We start from the raw sequence: 16,296 nt of genomic DNA, 5'->3' as shown, positions 1-16,296 counted from the left end.
TTGAACGGACACCGTTGCCACAACATTTGACCAAACCAAGTAAAACTTGACCTGTGGCCTCCATATGGGGCCTAGATTGGGCTTGCCAAGTCTCAACTCTGTGAACCCTCTGCAACGCCAACTAGCTCTGCCACAGGACCAAAATATCCTAGCAAAGGGCTTTCTGCATTGCAACATAGTCAAAAATCAGCCTCCCAGCTCAAAGCGTTAGTGAATTATTCAAAAAACACACAAAAAGGCCTGAAAAAGGCACCACACACGGTGACCTTTGGCACTTCCGAAGGTCGCACGGGTCTGGACCTCGGCACAGTGGATGAGAGTCACCTCCTGATACAGAGTCTAGAATTTCAGCCTCCTAGCTCAAAGCGTTAGTGAACTATGCAAAAAAAGACACAAAATAGGCTTCGCAGGCCCGAAAAGCAACACACGCGGTGACCTTTGACACTTCTGAAGGTCACACAGATCTGAAACTCGGCGCAGTGGATGAGAGTCACCTCTTGATACAGAGTCTAGAATTTCAGCCTCCTAGCTCAAAGCTTTAGTGAACTGAGCAAAAATAGACACGAAATAGGCCTCATAGGCAAACCTATAACAATACATAACAAACCTCCTGTGCCTACTGAGTATTAATAACATGTCATAATCGAAGGAGAACTAATTAAAACGGATGTCATTGATATGAACCTATTGTATTATTGAATTATCAAGGACACTTTCGTGTTTTTGTGTTTAGAAATGTTAAAGATATTAAAAGAAAACCATAACACAATGAGGAAAATACTGTGGCGAAAAAGTCGTGCCCAGAGCGTGTCTCGAACCACAGTCTCCCAGACCACAGTCAACTGCACTAACGAGTCGGCCAAATGCTGATGTGTTAAGGCACACAAGGCAAGGCAAGGCCTTATCTTATCTGTGGTTGTTACACTATGTTCCAAAAAGTATTGTTTTTTTATGGACAAGATCCAGCATTTTACGTTGAATTCTATTGTTCAGGTTTTAAAATTCTAGCTAAATACATAAAAAGGGGAGGTGAGGTGTGAGCTTCATAACAAAACTTCTGTGCCTACTGAGCATTAATAACATGGGGTTAGCCATAGAAAGGGGCGATAATGAGGTGTGAGCTCCATAGCAAGCATTAATAACATGGGGTTAGCCATAGAAAGGGGTGATAACAGCCTCCTGCGCCTACTAGTAGGTGGAGTAGGGCCCTACTGGCCCATATCAATGGGATGATTGTGATCGTTTTGTCCTTCATTCAATGGTATAACAGCAGTAAAATCGGGTGACAGATCCCATTGACTTTGCATAGTACTATATCCGTGGTGCTCCCATTAAAACCTCAATAAAACACTGCTAAAACAGCGTTAAAAACATGCTTTTACAAACTGACAGTAACAAACAGTACCTTGCGCGACAAAAACTCATAATTTAGCCATTTTAAAAAGAATAATATATAAATAATAATAATGTCATAATCCGTGTTTATATCACGACCACGGATCCCATTGACTTTGCATAGTACTATATCCGTGGTGCTCCCATTAAAACCTCAATAAAACACTGCTAAAACAGCGTTAAAAACATGCTTTTACAAACTGACAGTAACAAACAGTACCTTGCGTGACAAAAACTCATAATTTAGCCACTATAACAAAGAATAATATATAAATAATAATAATGTCATAATCCGTGTATATATCACGACAACGGATCCCATTGACTTTGCATGGTACAATATCCGTGGTGCTCACACGGAATTATACCATTTTCCGTGTATATACCACGGAAAATAGTGGTGAGAGGTCGTGGGCATTTCACAGATTTTTGTGAGATCAGGTTGGACCAGCCTGATGTGTTGTCTTTGGTCCCAACATGTTCAGCTACAAGCCTCTGGAACTGAATGTTTCAGAGTGATGGATTAAAGTCATCGTGCTGCAATAAGTGGGCCCAGAAGTGATTTAATGAGCTGCGTTTGGTGCATGCTGTGTTCTGCTGCACAGCCTCAGACCCACAGATGGATCCGGCCATGACAGCGGCTTTATCAAGATGAGGAAAAGAAGTAGATGAAACCAGCATCAACCACATGCAGTACTGGAGTTGAGGGGGGATGAGGGGGGATGGCATCCCCCCTGAAATAAAAACGGTCCAAATCATCCCCCCTGTAAAACTGCCATCCCCCCTTTCCATCCCTTATGTCATTTCATCAATGAATGTGGTTTTACTGCTATTTAAACATTTAGATTCATCACCAGAAAAATAACTTATTTGACAATTTTCACCGGTTTCAAGTAAACTTTCACTTGAAATAAGTAGGAAAATGATGTTTCTACTTATTTCAAGTGAACATCTGCTTGAAACAGGTGAAAATTGTTGTTTTTTCCAGTGATGAGTCTTGTTTTAAGTGTAATGAGATTTCTTTACTAAAATGAGACATTTTAACTAGAAATAAGACAAATATTCTTGTTAAGATTGTGAGTTTTTGCAGTGATCCATGTTACTTATCCTGTGAAGGACAGAGTCATATTGATAAGTTCAGAAAAGTGTTTTTTATTGTTGTGTTTTGATGTATTTGATGTAAGCCCAGTGGATATTTAAAGCTTACAGAAGGCTGCATTTAACTGCTGCTATGTCATTCCTGCAGTATTTCTGCAGCTGTTTTGGTCACTGCTATTATTTGTAATATATTATATTAACTGTAATCAGCACAAATGATCTGTCCCCATATGATAAAATCCACCATCCCCCCTGATTTTTTTTTTTTACAACTCAAGTACTTACCACATGTACAGATTTCTCACGTGACCCGAAATTGCAGATTATGTCAAACTGTCGTTCTCACGCACAAAAAGAGGGCGACAGACCGCAAACGAGGAACGACGCTCTGAGAGGAAGCCCCATCAACAGTGCTGTGGTGCACGATAAGAGCCCATCATCCCACATCTGTCACTGCATCTAAGACGAAAAACTAACTCCCACGCACATAAAAGCACAAAGTAAAAACAATCCAGAGTCTTGGTGTCACAGACGCTTTATTCAAGCCTTTGCCAAATACGGATGATCAATGAAATAAATAAGGAAGTAGACGCGCCCCCTGAAGTGCTGCGTGGCCTCCTGGTCTGAAGAGGGCGTCACTGAGCAAAGCTGCTGCTGCTCAGCTCCATGTACACAAGCTCTGGTGGAAAACAGGGAAAACTGGGGTATCAGTGACCCCTCACAGGCAGAGCTGGGTAGAGGAGCCAAAAATTGTACTCAAGTAAAAGTACTGTTACTTCAGAATTTGTACTTTTTACTCAAGTAGAAGTAAAAAGTACTCATCCAAATAATTACTTTTTTTTTTTTTTTTTAACACAACCTTTCAAACAGACAAAAGTACAAAATAATCATTTTCAGGCAAAATAAATCAATAAAATAATAAAATAATTTTTAATAAAAAATAGCTTAAATTAAAATAATCTTAAAGGTAAATTCAAGTACTTTAATAGATAATAAAATAAATAAAATAATAACAGAATAAAAAAATAAATTAAGCACAAGTAGCACAAAATTTCAAGCCTTTGTACTTTTCTTTTTTAACCAGGCAGAACTAGAACACACATGAACTCATAGAAACTCTGTGTGTGTTTGAGTCTGTGTAAATGTGACAAAACATGCGAAAACAGCTCAACGTAGCCTAATGTAGCGGAGTAAGAGAAACAGTTTCTCCTTCAAAAATCTACTCAAGTAAAAGTAAAAAGTATATTGATTCAAAACTACTCCTAAAAGTACAACATTTCCCAAAACTTACTCAAGTAAATGTAACGGAGTAAATTTAACTCGTTACTACCCAGCTCTGCTCACAGGTCTCCGGTGAGATAGGACCTTCACACATCTTACTGAGTGTGTATGTGTATGTGTGTGTGTGTGTGTGTGTGTGTGTGTGTGTGTGTGTGTGTGTGTGTGTGTGTGTGTGTGTGTGTGTGTCGTACCGTGATGGAAGCTGTTTGGTATTTGGGTTTTGTACAGTGGGTCAGTGAGGGGGACGATGCCAACGTGAGGGACTCTGCCTGATCTGTAGTGCTCTATCAGGGCCTCCAGGGTGCCAAACTTCACCAGTAAGTCCCTCTAAAACACACAAACACACCTGTAAAGTCATGAATGTCTGTTGTGATTGATTGTGTGTGTGACTTACATGTTCACCCACCTGAAGGTACCAGCCCTCAGGGACGTGCACTAGCCTGTAGGTGTGCACAAACGGGGCTTTTCTGTGAAACAAAAGTCATGACACGTCATCACACAGAAAGACAAGTTTTCTGGGATTTATGGCGCTTTTCCACTAGAACCTACTCAGCCCGACTCGACTCCACTCGGTTTGGTTCTTTTCCACTAGTCGGCTGTATCTGACATCATCACACTACAGGCCACCGATTGGTCGGGGGGTTGGAGTCAGACGTCTGAGTCAGGAGGAGGAAATCAGAGAAAGAGACTCTGACGGATTCAGCAATGGCAGCAAAAGTCTGGTGATAAGTATTGTAACAGAGTTAAGTTTGGTGATCCAACTTTGAGGTGCAGATGTTCATAAACCTGGTGCTGAGGAGAGAATTAAAAAGGGATCTAGACGGTGGCCGAGACCCGCCATTGCTGAAAATTAAAGAAACGCTGCAAATAAAAATAAACGCTGCTGAAAATAAAATAAACGCTTTGCAAATAAAAGAAACGCTGCTGCAAATAAAAAAAAAAACGACGCAAATAAAAAAGCCACAACAGAAGTGAATTACCGGGGACTATTTTTGCTGATGCACCGGTGTTTTTTACGTGAGAGGAGAAGAAGAAGACGAAGAGGACGTAAGTGAAAAGGAAGAAATAAGAAGAGCGAGGAATAAGAAGAACAACGAACGGGAAAATAAGTGAAAAGGTTAGTGTTCAACGTCGCTACGTGTCATTTTTAATGTGCAACACCGGTGCATCGGCAAAAATAGTCCCCGGTAATTCACTTCCGTTGTGGCTTTTTTATTTGCGTCATTTTTTTTTTATTTGCAGCGGGGTTTATTTTATTTGCAGCGGGGTTTCTTCATATTTGCAGCGTTTCTTTTATTTGCAGAGGCGTTTCTTTTTTTTTGCAGCGTTTCTTTTATTTGCTAAGCGTTTATTTTATTTGCAGCAGCGTTTGTTTCAGCATGCAGCATTACTTTTATTTTCAGCAATGGCGGGTCTCGGCCACTGTAGATCTAGACGGAGATAAGGAACGACCAGATCTACCAGGAGCTCTGTCTCTTCATAGCTGCTCACGGCTCCAGCTGACTTTTCTACGGTGGCCGAGACAAACAAACAAAAAACTAAAAGCGTCGCCGCTTGAAGCTTCTCTCACTCTCATTTTTTAACTTGATATTGAACACAAGCCACAGACCCAGCAGCACATCTATCATCTCCTCCAGGTTCTACATCTTTAGTGTTGTTGTCTTCTTCCTTTAGATCACACAATCAAATACGTCACAGCAGCTTCTCTCCAACCTCCTACTTCTGATCTGGGTGTTGAAAAGAAACGAGGGCAAGTCGAGTCGAGTTGGGCAGAGTAGGTACTAGTGGAAAAGCGCCATAAGAACAACACGTTCTCATAACGAGTGAACAGAAAGAGCCTCGAGGCGCAGCAGAAGCTGATGAACAGCCTGTGGTCGAGGCCTGCAGGCCTCGGCTGATGCTCACCTCACACACAGACAGTAGGCTCCTGCTACGGTCTCGCTGTCCCTCAGCAGAAAGCTGCCGTCACATCCAAACCTCTCCAGCAGCCGTTCCGTGGCCTCGCTTCCAATCCTCCCGTAGTAGATGGAGCGCACGGCCGTCCCCTCGCTCTCCATGTCGCCTCAGAGGCAAGTCTTCATCCGTGTCCTGTCAGAAGAGCTGCAGCAGGCTGCTGCAGCACAAGAACCAGCCCAAAGGTTGAGATACAGGAAAAGGCTTTCTGGTTTTCACACCTTTCTGTCATGCTGCACTGCGCTCTGGTCTTTGTTGTTTTGGTTTGTTTTGCATGAATTCTTTCATCTTGAATTGTTTCTGCAAACTGTAGAAAAAGAAAAAAGCTCCAAGAATAAATAGGTCAACTATTGCATGCACCCCAGCCAGGATTACACAAAGTAAAGGATTCATTGGACAACAAAGCATTGTACATTTTCTATAACACTCTGATTGTTCCATACCTGACCTACTGTGTTGAAGTTTGGGGAAATGCCTGTAAAACATTTATATTCAGTCAATTTTCATTTTGCAAAAAAGAGCCATAAGAATAATCAGTAGAAAACGATATAGAGATCCAACAAATCCATTATTCCTTCAGTTACAATTGTTGAAATTTCATGAATTAGTAGATTATAGTATTCTGCAAATTATGTTTAAAGCTCATAAGAAAACTTTACCAATCCACATTCAGAAAAGATTTCAAAAAGAGAAAGCAAGTATAACTTAAAAGGAACAGAGATTAAAAAAAAAAAAAAAAAAAAACAAGATTCAGGACTAAATTGATGGAACGTTGTGTTTCTGTGAAAGGAATCAGTTCATGGAACAATCTGAATAAAGAAAACAAAGAATACAAATCAAACATTACATTCAAAAGAACAATTAAAGCCTGTATGTTAAGTAAATATAATGAAATATGTTAGTTAAGTTTGATTGACATACCCATAGCCGGCGGTAATTTTATTTTATTTTAGTTTTTTATTTACTTAGTTGTTGTTTTTTAAATTTTAAAAAGTTATTTGTGAATGTATTTCTTGGGAAAAAGGGGCAGATTAAATAAGATTCTTCTTCTTTCTGTTCCCTTTTCATTCACAATTTATGAACATTTGTGTTTGTATTTGTATTGAATTGTTTTTTTTATTTTTTGAATGAAAATAAGGAATAAAATGAAATGAAATTAATTACTTCTTAACTCATTTTAAGCTTTAAGATAAAACTGAAGTATGTGATAAACAGTGGGGTGGACCATGATGGTGATGCAGTGAGGAGCCGGGTGAGTCAGAGAGAGATGAACTGCTGCAGGACATCAAACACTGTAAAAGGTTCAGACGCACGAGCATCCGTCTCCCCGCCAGCACCAAACAACAGACACAGCTGTGGTCGGATTTGATGCTATCAAGGATGTTCACATGGTAAAAAAGAAAAATCAATGTATCATGACAGACATTTACTTTGAAGAAGAGACATTAATAAGAAATCAGTTTTGTTTTTATTGGGAATATTAGGGCCTGAGCACTTACAGTGCGAAGGCCCTATTGTATCTGTAGGAATTTTTTTTTTCTTGTTTTAAATTTTTCTCATTTTGATTTTTCAGACGAAATGAGGGCCTTTTTGCCCCCCTAAAGTCACCAAATTTTGCACGCAAGCCAGGCCTGGCGAAATATTTGATATTTAATGGTTTGCATTAATGGGCGTGGCCTAATGGCTCAACAGCGTGTTAGGTTCCTAAATCATCATAACATAAATTCATAACTAAGGAAAGACACAGAGACTGTGGAATGATTTTCAAGGCGCCTCTGCAGAAGCTTTGGGGAGAAGTCTGAGGAGCTTCAAGGCAACACGGCCCACCTCAAATTCTCCCTGCAGCCTGGCGCTTTTATTCAGCAAGGGTGACAGGAAAGACCATATTTGGTATAGATAATGGACAATGAACAGATGGAGAACAGACATGGTATCAGATGATGGTTAAAAAGGTCACACCTATGACTTTTCAGTTAATAAGCAACTTATCTTGTGGTATGCAGATCAACAGACATCCTTTTAAGAAACCTCAAATGGTCTTGTCATCAGATGGTCCAACTAACCCTTAAAGACAATGAGACGGCTGTCAGTCGACCCCCCTGACAAAAACTCCTTAAACCTTAAAAATACAATGGGACAGTTGTCCCAGGATAGCCCAAACCCTTAACGGAACACAGGAAGGGCTGCCCTGATCTGTTAACATGTGATAAGAATGTGACAACCAGCAGTCAGCTTAATAAGCTGACCTTAATAGGCCTAAATTCTGATTCTGGTAGTTTCATAATGACAAACTTGTTCAAATCTTTGATTAATCTGACAAGCGCCCCCTAGAAAACTTTGTGCCTCAAGCCCCACAATACAGTTTGAGGAACATGCACGAAAATCCCTACACATCTGTATCATGTCGTAACTTAAAGAAAGGTCTCTTGGCGCCATGGCCGAAACCAAACAGGAAGTCAGCCATTTTGAATTAATCGTGTAATTTTGGGGAAATTTATGCCATTTGCATTATGCCAACATGCACCCAGGTGTGTTATACATCAAAATGTGCGTCTCAATCCTACGACGATGCGCATTACTTTTCTCAGTCAAAAGTGTTACCGTGGCGACGATAGATGCCAAAAAGCGCACCCCCCCGTTCTTCTGATTGGTCGATATCTGATAGTTCCTACTTTCTGCCATAACTTTTGAATGGTTTGATATAGAGAGTCGTGGCTGGTTTCATCCCCTAAATGTCCAGGCCTGAAGAATGTACATGCAAGTCATACAAGCTTCCACTGCAGCCTGAACGTGTACAAGGGTGCGAGGGCCCGTTCATCGCTGCTTGCAGCTTTAATTTTTCTTTATAACTTGAGCAATGTGTGACATTGTGGATGTTTGTAGGTCTTTTGCTGTGGTCTCCCTCCTCACCCCAACCCCCCCCCCCCCCCCCCCCCCCCTCACATGTTGCACTGTGCTTCCTTTTAGAACTTTGGATAAATAACAAAACCCTTTATTTGATGTTGCTGTCAAGTAGATCTGCTAAAACAACATGCTACCTGACACCTACTCACCCTTTCAAAAATATGTGATTAACCCTCCTGTTATCTTCATTTGTCAGGAACAGCAATGGTGTTTCCGGTGCATGTTTAATTATCCAAAAGATGTAAAGAAATCCTAACAAGCAGAATGAATATTTAATCATTAAATTAATAATCTAATTATTCTATCAATATTTAGTGCAATGCTGTTCCTTACCTCTAACAGGTAAATGGTTCAATTAGGATAATTCACTTGTTTTTCATAAAAAGAAATACATGTTCAAACTTTTTTAATGTTTCAGCACTTTATTACTTTTGAAAGACCAACATATAAAAACACCCCCTAACCCTAACTCCCTAATGTTCATTGCATAACTGATTTTTCTCTCATATTTAGCTGGTTTGGAAGGTTTGTATTGTCTAAATGGGCAGCGACCTCTGAATGCTACCAGCCTTCCATCCACTGTGATATTAAGGACTGGGTTGTAGAGTAGTGGAAGTTGCTCTCCCCACTCGTCCCACACTGTCCTAATAGCTGACAACTTCTCTCTCTCCCATCTACCAGCCCTTGTCTCTCGATTATCAAATCAGATTAATCTGGAGAAAATGTGAAAAGTCTCAAGAGATGTTGTGGCTGGAAATATAGCCCTGCCTGTCTCTGCATCCCAAAGACTGTCGATTCATCCTTCCACCTATAGACCCCAGCCAGGATGACGAGCCCCAAATATGCATCTAAATTTATTTTGTCAAGCTCCTCCAACTTCTCCACCCAAAACATGCCATGACCTTCTAGATTAGTCATTTCCAGAATTATTCTCTGTATTGGATCGGGCAGGGCCAGCTCAACAGTCACACGACTCACTGCCATCCTAGTGGGCCTTGGCACTGTCTTTATTATGTTTAACATATAGTTTAAGATTAAGATTCCCAGAATATTCAAATTTTTTGAGATAGGATATTTGAGTTTTCTTAAGCTGTAAGCCATGATCAACAATATTAAAATAATAAAAGGCTTGCAATATTTCAGTTGATTTGTAATGAATCCAGAATGTCTGACATTTTTGCATTACAGAAAATAAAGGACTTCACAATATTCAATTTTTCTGAGATAGTCCTGTATATGTTGATTACACTAATTAAGGCAAGCAGAAAAAGTTTCATACTGAAAATATTAAATATTAAATATTCCACCTATATCTTCAAACTTTAAAATGGGTCAGTTTAACCCGTAACATAACAGAAGGGTTAAAGAAGGGTTTTATAAATGAACAAACTCATCTGTCTTCTCTTGGAACATACATGTATTTTTGGTTGGAGGTCAACACCTGAGGGCGACACACACCTCCACCCGTACAGTGAACGGCAGAGGTGACACTGGAGATGCAGACGAGATGCTGGCCAGTTCATCAAACCTCTTAAAGGGGACCTATTATGGCATTTAATGTCTATTTTAATCAGGCCTTGAATGTCTTAAAAACAAGCCTTTGATTGATTTTTTTCATATAAATTAGAAATTCAGCCTCTAAACCATGTCTTTATCTTCCCAGTCTCTAACCTCATTATCTATGCAGGATTCTGAGTGGGCGGGGCTATAATAATGAGGCTCTGTGCTGATTGGCTGCCTGAATGACACTATACAACGCTACGAAAAAATGGTGGAACCTCCGGCTGGTGGAGTTAAGCCTGATTTATGGTTCTGCGTTAAATGCGTTGGTGTAACGCGGAACCATAAATCAGCCTTTACAGCGTGTCATGCATGCGATGGGAGCGAGCATCAGCGACAAAATCAATTCCATTGCTTTATTTTCTATTGGACTGTCCTAACTGGCCGCAAGCGATGCAGCGCTGCGCAGCATGACGCGGCGCGCCGTTTTGAGCTGAACATTTGTCGGACGCCCTGCTTCTATTTTCTTTCTGCCACTCGTGTTGAAAGCCGGTTGAAAGCGCTGTAGGAAACAGTCACGGATGAGGAACGGCTGATCCAGTTAGTTGAAATGAGAAGTTATCTCTATGATTCCTCCTCATTTCACTACAAAAACCTCAATAAAGTGGCAGCTGCTGGAGGGAGATGGACAGAGAGCGTCCGATGTCACGCAGTGCTACGATAGTCGGACGCTCATGCAGTTAAACGGCTTTATAGTTGTGGCCGTGGTTTCACGCATCGGAGGCCAAACTCTGCTCCTGTCGTGACTCAGGACGGGAGCAGAATCTGAACGGCTCGTCGAAGTCACATCAGACTGGACGGCTCATCCGGGCGGCTGTACAGACACTGCAGAATTTGGTTGTTTCCTCCTTCTCTGAGTTGGCAGGCTGAGGGGAGACCACTTTATATTTGTTAAAGCAAGAAAAAACCTGTTTTTCATAATAGGTCCCCTTTAATTGCTCACAGTTGTAAACGTGTGTATAAAAAGTGCAGTTTTTCTGTCACTAGCGACACGCAAGAGACCCATCCAGAAAACTTCAGGCCAGTCAGGGAGACAGCTGCAGTTACTGTTGCCATAGCAACCTGACCTGAAACATGTCAAGCAATTATCGGCGTATCTCTGCGCTCATAGCATCCACTTGCCTGGCTTTGCTGGTGCTGGTGCACGTGGTTCCCAGATCGCAAACATACACACATACAACAGTTCAACTATTTGTATTTGATGTGCTTCTGTAAAAATATAACAAGAGATAAAGGATATAAAGGCACTGCAGTCACACTCATGTATGGATTTAATTGTCCACATACGTTTCCCTCCGTTTCTTAGAATAATCACAGAGCTTTGTTCCACTTTAGTACTGTCCATGAGCTCTTTAAGATGATAGACACAACACCGCGTCATATGACGCAGCACCAGGGAGACGTCTCCACAGCTCTGCCCCATCTTACTGCGCAAACCCCGTCCACACGTAGCCGGGTATCTGCTAAACCGAAGATATTTCCCTACGTTTGGAGCTGTCATCCACATGAAAAAACAAATAAACGAATGTTTAAAAAAACTCCGGGCAAAGTGAAGATTTTTGAAAACTCCGTTTATGTAGATGCGTGTAGACAGAGACAACCGGAGTTTTGCGTTTTCGAACGTCACATTATGCTCCAAAACAACAACAAATCTGCTCTGAGTCTGACGTCTAACGTGCGACCTTTGTTTACAACAGAACTACAGATGATCCACCATCTGTTCTCCAAGCTATTTATTAAATAAATGGTCTCTGCTCTTGACCACCGTTTACTGCGGTACACCGACACAGAGCCTACGCCGTAGGGTACGCGGCGACGCAGCCCTACGCCGTACCCTACGCCGTACCCCACGCCGTAGGGCTGCGTCGATTTAACGCAGCAGCTCCGTGGTGGGACACGGGGGGACTCGGGCTCGTTACCGAGAAGGAGACGCGGATCCCGGGGAGCTGCGCCGCGGAGGCCCGAAGGCCGGAAGAACAGATGATCTACAGGTTTGAAATGCTAATGAATGTGGTCGAAAACGCAGATCTCCGGTTATGTGTGGAAGGATTTTTTTTTAACAACGATGTAATGTGGATACAAATTATTTTATAAACGAAGGGGGAGAAATATTCGGTTTTAAAAATACCCGGCTATTTCGCATGCATTTAATCAGAAAAAGGAGAAGATAATAAGCTTGTTTTCTGTTTAGAAAGTACAAACGTAGAGAGATTACAAGTACTCACCCATCTTTTAGGAGTTATTTTCGGAGTTTCTTTCAGGAGCGCACGGGCGGGTGCTGCGGTGAATAAAGGCTGATTTATGGTTCTGCGTAAAATCGACGGTGTAGCCTACGGCGTAGGTTACGCGGCGCACGGCGGTGGGGGCCGTAACGGGTTCGTAATTATAAGGCTGTGGCCCGTCATATTGGTGTGAATACACATTCACAACCTCTTCAGTGTCACAACTAACATTAAGATCCATTATTTTTCCTATTGTTGAAATTCACCGCACTCCCCGGTGCTACGTCACTTCCGGTTCAGCTTTTTCAGATGCGGAAGTAAAATACTCTCACAAAAACAACTCTGGAGGTCACTGTAGTATATATTTATGCATATTTCAATGAAAATTCAGTTCCTACATTATTTTCCTACACATTGATTCACAGGGGTCTCCAACCTGCAATCTGCTCTTTAATGTCATCAGATATCACAACATATATCAGAATTATAATAAAATAGCGCTGATCGTGTCCCTCTGTGTTTGAAGCTCAGCGTCAGTCAGGACTCTGCTGCTGCAGTGACTGCTGCAGTGGCGGTGCAGGGTGCCGTGCCGGGCGCCGTGCCGGGAACTCCCTCGTCACCCACCGGCCGCTTCCAACCGTAGAGTGACTGAGGACAGAACAAATAGTGCCGGGCCACTCTACGGAGCCCCTAAAGGGACTCAGATTTTTTTTATATATATAATGAGTTTTACGCGTGCGTGAAACATTTACGTGCGGGCGTAAGCCTAAATAATGGTTCCGCGTTAAAACGACGCAGAGCCTACGCTGTAGGGTACGCAGCGACGCGCACTGTACGGTGCGCGGGCCGCGTAACCTACGGCGTAGGCTCTGCGTTAACGCGGAACCATAAATCAGCCTTGAGCAGCACTGAGGGGAGAGGGGAGGGGAGGAGGGGGTGCGGGGCTGCCGTGCCATTTTCGCATCGTCTTCGCACAGGGTGTCTTGATGATTTGCAATTACAGGCTGAGCCTACCGTTAGTTTTTAAACTGTAAAAAGTGGGGGGGACATAAACATGATTTTGAAAAGTTGGGGGGACATGTTCCCCCTGTCCCCAGTGGAAATTGCGCCGTGGCACTCACGTTGTTTAGCGCAGCAACGACGTGCCACTCACCCTCTTTATTTTATACTATTTATATACTATTAAAACTTTTACTGTGACCACCAAATAATGTCGTTGTCCTGGCCTCCACCTCATCCACAACATTTCGATCTCAGTCTCCGTGAAATTTAGTGGCACGGTTGCTCGACACGTCTCATTCATCCTGACGCGCAAACAGGCTGCAGGAAGCCGCTGCGCATGCTCAGCAGGATCATTCATATGCAAATACTACTTTGCATTGCCCATTTACGGTAAAAAGTGGGTGTGTAGAGGGCAGGATATGAGCCGAATTCAGCTGCGCAACCTTCCAGCTGGACTGTGATTTATAAAGTGAACATTGCGTGCAAGTGTGCGTGCACAAGGTTTTATAGATCCAGATTTTTTTTTGTGCCCGCCATTTTCGGCTTTTGGCTTTACGTGCACTTTTAGTATGGATCCTGCGCACTCTTTTATAAATGAGGCCCCAGGACAGTAATCTGCACGTGTCCCTTGGTGTTGCATGAGTAAGTGTGCTGGAAGAGTCCCACCCCCCTGAGAGGTCGTGTTGAGTGCACAGAGGTCACACCGTTATTGTATCTGTGCAGTTTGGGTTCAGCTGTCTGACACAGCTGCACAGATGTTCTTGAGAACTGCAGGTTGTTTTGTGTGTTTTCTACAAAAAAGCTGGACCGGAGACTCTCTGGAGATTCTCTGGAGATTCTCTGGAGACTCTCTGGAGACTCTCTGGAGACTCTCTGGAGACTCTCTGGGTCCCTGCTGGACTGGAGACTCTCTGGGTCTTTATTTATTAATTTAAAAGTTTCAGTCTGACTCGGGTACTGCAGTCACCTCGATTGGGCAAAACGCTTCTACGGAGGTTTTAGATTCTTCCTTCCACAACAGACACAAACAGATGTGGACAGATGTGGTTTTTACTGCATTGATCATGAATGGTTGTATGCAGTTTGATAAGAAGTCCGTTGAACGCGCATGTGCAGAAGAACCCCCCCCCCCCAGCTTCCTGAAGCTCTCTGCGGTGTGTGACATCACGTTTTATCTTGCATCAGACATGTCAGTCTGCCCCGTAGCAGAGCAGCGGCAGAGCAGCAGCAGGGTAACGCTTTCCTACTGCCAAGACCAGAGTCTGGTCTTATCGTTCTGTAGTTACGGAGCAAGGCATCCTGGGTAAATGTGTGCATGTCTTCACAACAGGTAGGTCAGTTATGAAGCTCTCTCCAGCTGTCCTGGTACTCTGGTCCATGTTCCTGGTCCTGTGGATCCTACACCATGGTGAGTGACCTTTCACCTTAATGGGCTTCTCACACACGCGCACACACACACACACACACACACACACACACACACACACACACACACACACACACACACACACACACACACACACACACACACACACACACACACACACACACACACACACACACACACACACACACACGCATGCACACACTCAGGTTATGAAGAGAATATCTTGTACTGATCTTCTTTTCTTTCTTCTTTCTTCTTTATTTCATTCATTAAAAGAAAAACAAAACAGTTCAATATAATTACAACAAATCTCTTTCCTTGAATGAAAGGGAACAGAAAGAAGACCAAGCTTATTTTATCTGTCCCTTTTTCCTAAGAAATCAAATTTAAATTAATGTAATAATAATAAAAAAACAAAAACAAATCACAAATTAAAAAAAACACTTTCCAATAAACGTAATTAAAAAAACAACAAATAAAAAACAAAAACAAAACTTCAACAAAGTTATAAAATAACACAAAATAGCTTGTCTATCTGTGCTCGTCACACACAGATAGTCGTATTTTTTTTTGATTCAAAGAAAAAAAATATGACAATGGTGCTAAAAGTCAGAATCAGTGTAAGTCTGCTTCCCTTTACTGTTGTTTAGGGACATTAATTTCTGCATGATTATTAAACAAAGTGGAAAAGTCAGTGACTGGAAATGGTGACAGACGATGTTGAGTGGTGCACCGCCGCTTCACCACCGCTGCACCGCTGCGTCCACGCAGGCCATCCATGAGCATGGATTCAGCAGTGCCATCGTTTTCCTTACAGCTTTATTCTTTCCTGACAGAAACCGAAGGCAGCATGTGTGTTGAGGGAAACGAGCCCGGCACGGTAAGAACCTTAACTTCTCCAAACTTCCTGTGGACCCCCCAAGACAAGAAACGTGTGCTCCGTTAACACTCTCGCCACTCGTGCAGATCCTTGTGCAGAACTCTGACGGCTTGGAAGATTACCCGCCGGAGGTAGAGGAGCACCTCGTCTGCCTGCTGTACCACACCAACACCCTCAAATGCTCCTGGTCCTTCCCCCCCCTGCCGGAGGACACTCAGCTCTCCGTGGCCATCAGGTATGCTGATGTACCTGTGTTCACCTTTGCTGTACTTTAACCATGTTAAAAAGCCCATTAAAGAGAAGTGGAAGTCAGGCTGCAGATGGACGTGGCGGTCAGGGCCTGCCCAAGCCTCCATGGAGCCCTCTATTACTGCCAATGATACTGATTATTGATCATTCACACACCCACTATAAACTTATTTCATGTTCTTCCCTGTCGTTACAAATACACTTGTAAAACTAGATGTAAGAACTTTTTGTTGTAGTTAGATTGTAATCCACAGTGATTAAGACCATGGAAACTACAACAGATTAACAAACTTGCAGAAAAATATTTCTATTAATATTGATCAAAGTCAGCAACTGCCCCTACTGGCCACACAGAGAAGCAACAG

General features: G+C 42.4%; 1 protein-coding gene across 1 annotated transcript; it reads right to left on the bottom strand.

The window, feature by feature from the left end:
- Positions 1 to 3,022: 3,022 nt before the first annotated feature.
- Positions 3,023 to 5,873, bottom strand: LOC133452126 (SH2 domain-containing protein 1A-like). The gene is made up of 4 exons (XM_061731340.1): positions 5,680 to 5,873; positions 4,181 to 4,241; positions 3,966 to 4,101; positions 3,023 to 3,172 (listed from the first exon to the last, which is right to left on the bottom strand). Exons 1-4 carry the CDS (start codon positions 5,829 to 5,831, stop codon positions 3,129 to 3,131), a joined length of 393 nt encoding a protein of 130 aa, XP_061587324.1. The 5' UTR covers positions 5,832 to 5,873; the 3' UTR covers positions 3,023 to 3,128.
- Positions 5,874 to 16,296: the final 10,423 nt, after the last annotated feature.

This window comes from Cololabis saira, chromosome 10 (genome assembly GCF_033807715.1).
Source record: "Cololabis saira isolate AMF1-May2022 chromosome 10, fColSai1.1, whole genome shotgun sequence".
Classification (NCBI taxonomy): domain Eukaryota; kingdom Metazoa; phylum Chordata; class Actinopteri; order Beloniformes; family Belonidae; genus Cololabis; species Cololabis saira.
Note: the sequence above shows the minus strand (reverse complement) of the source record. Positions and strands in the feature narration are given on the sequence as shown.

Excerpts from the sequence above, each read along its gene's own strand:
- LOC133452126 (XM_061731340.1), bottom strand. The coding sequence starts at position 5,831 with ATGGAGAGCGAGGGGACGGCCGTGCGCTCCATCTACTACGGGAGGATT. Across the intron at positions 4,102-4,180 it reads CTGAGGGCTGGTACCTTCAG|AGGGACTTACTGGTGAAGTT; the intron begins GTGGGTGAACAT and ends TGTGTGTTTTAG. Across the intron at positions 3,173-3,965 it reads ACCAAACAGCTTCCATCACG|AGCTTGTGTACATGGAGCTG; the intron begins GTACGACACACA and ends GTTTTCCACCAG.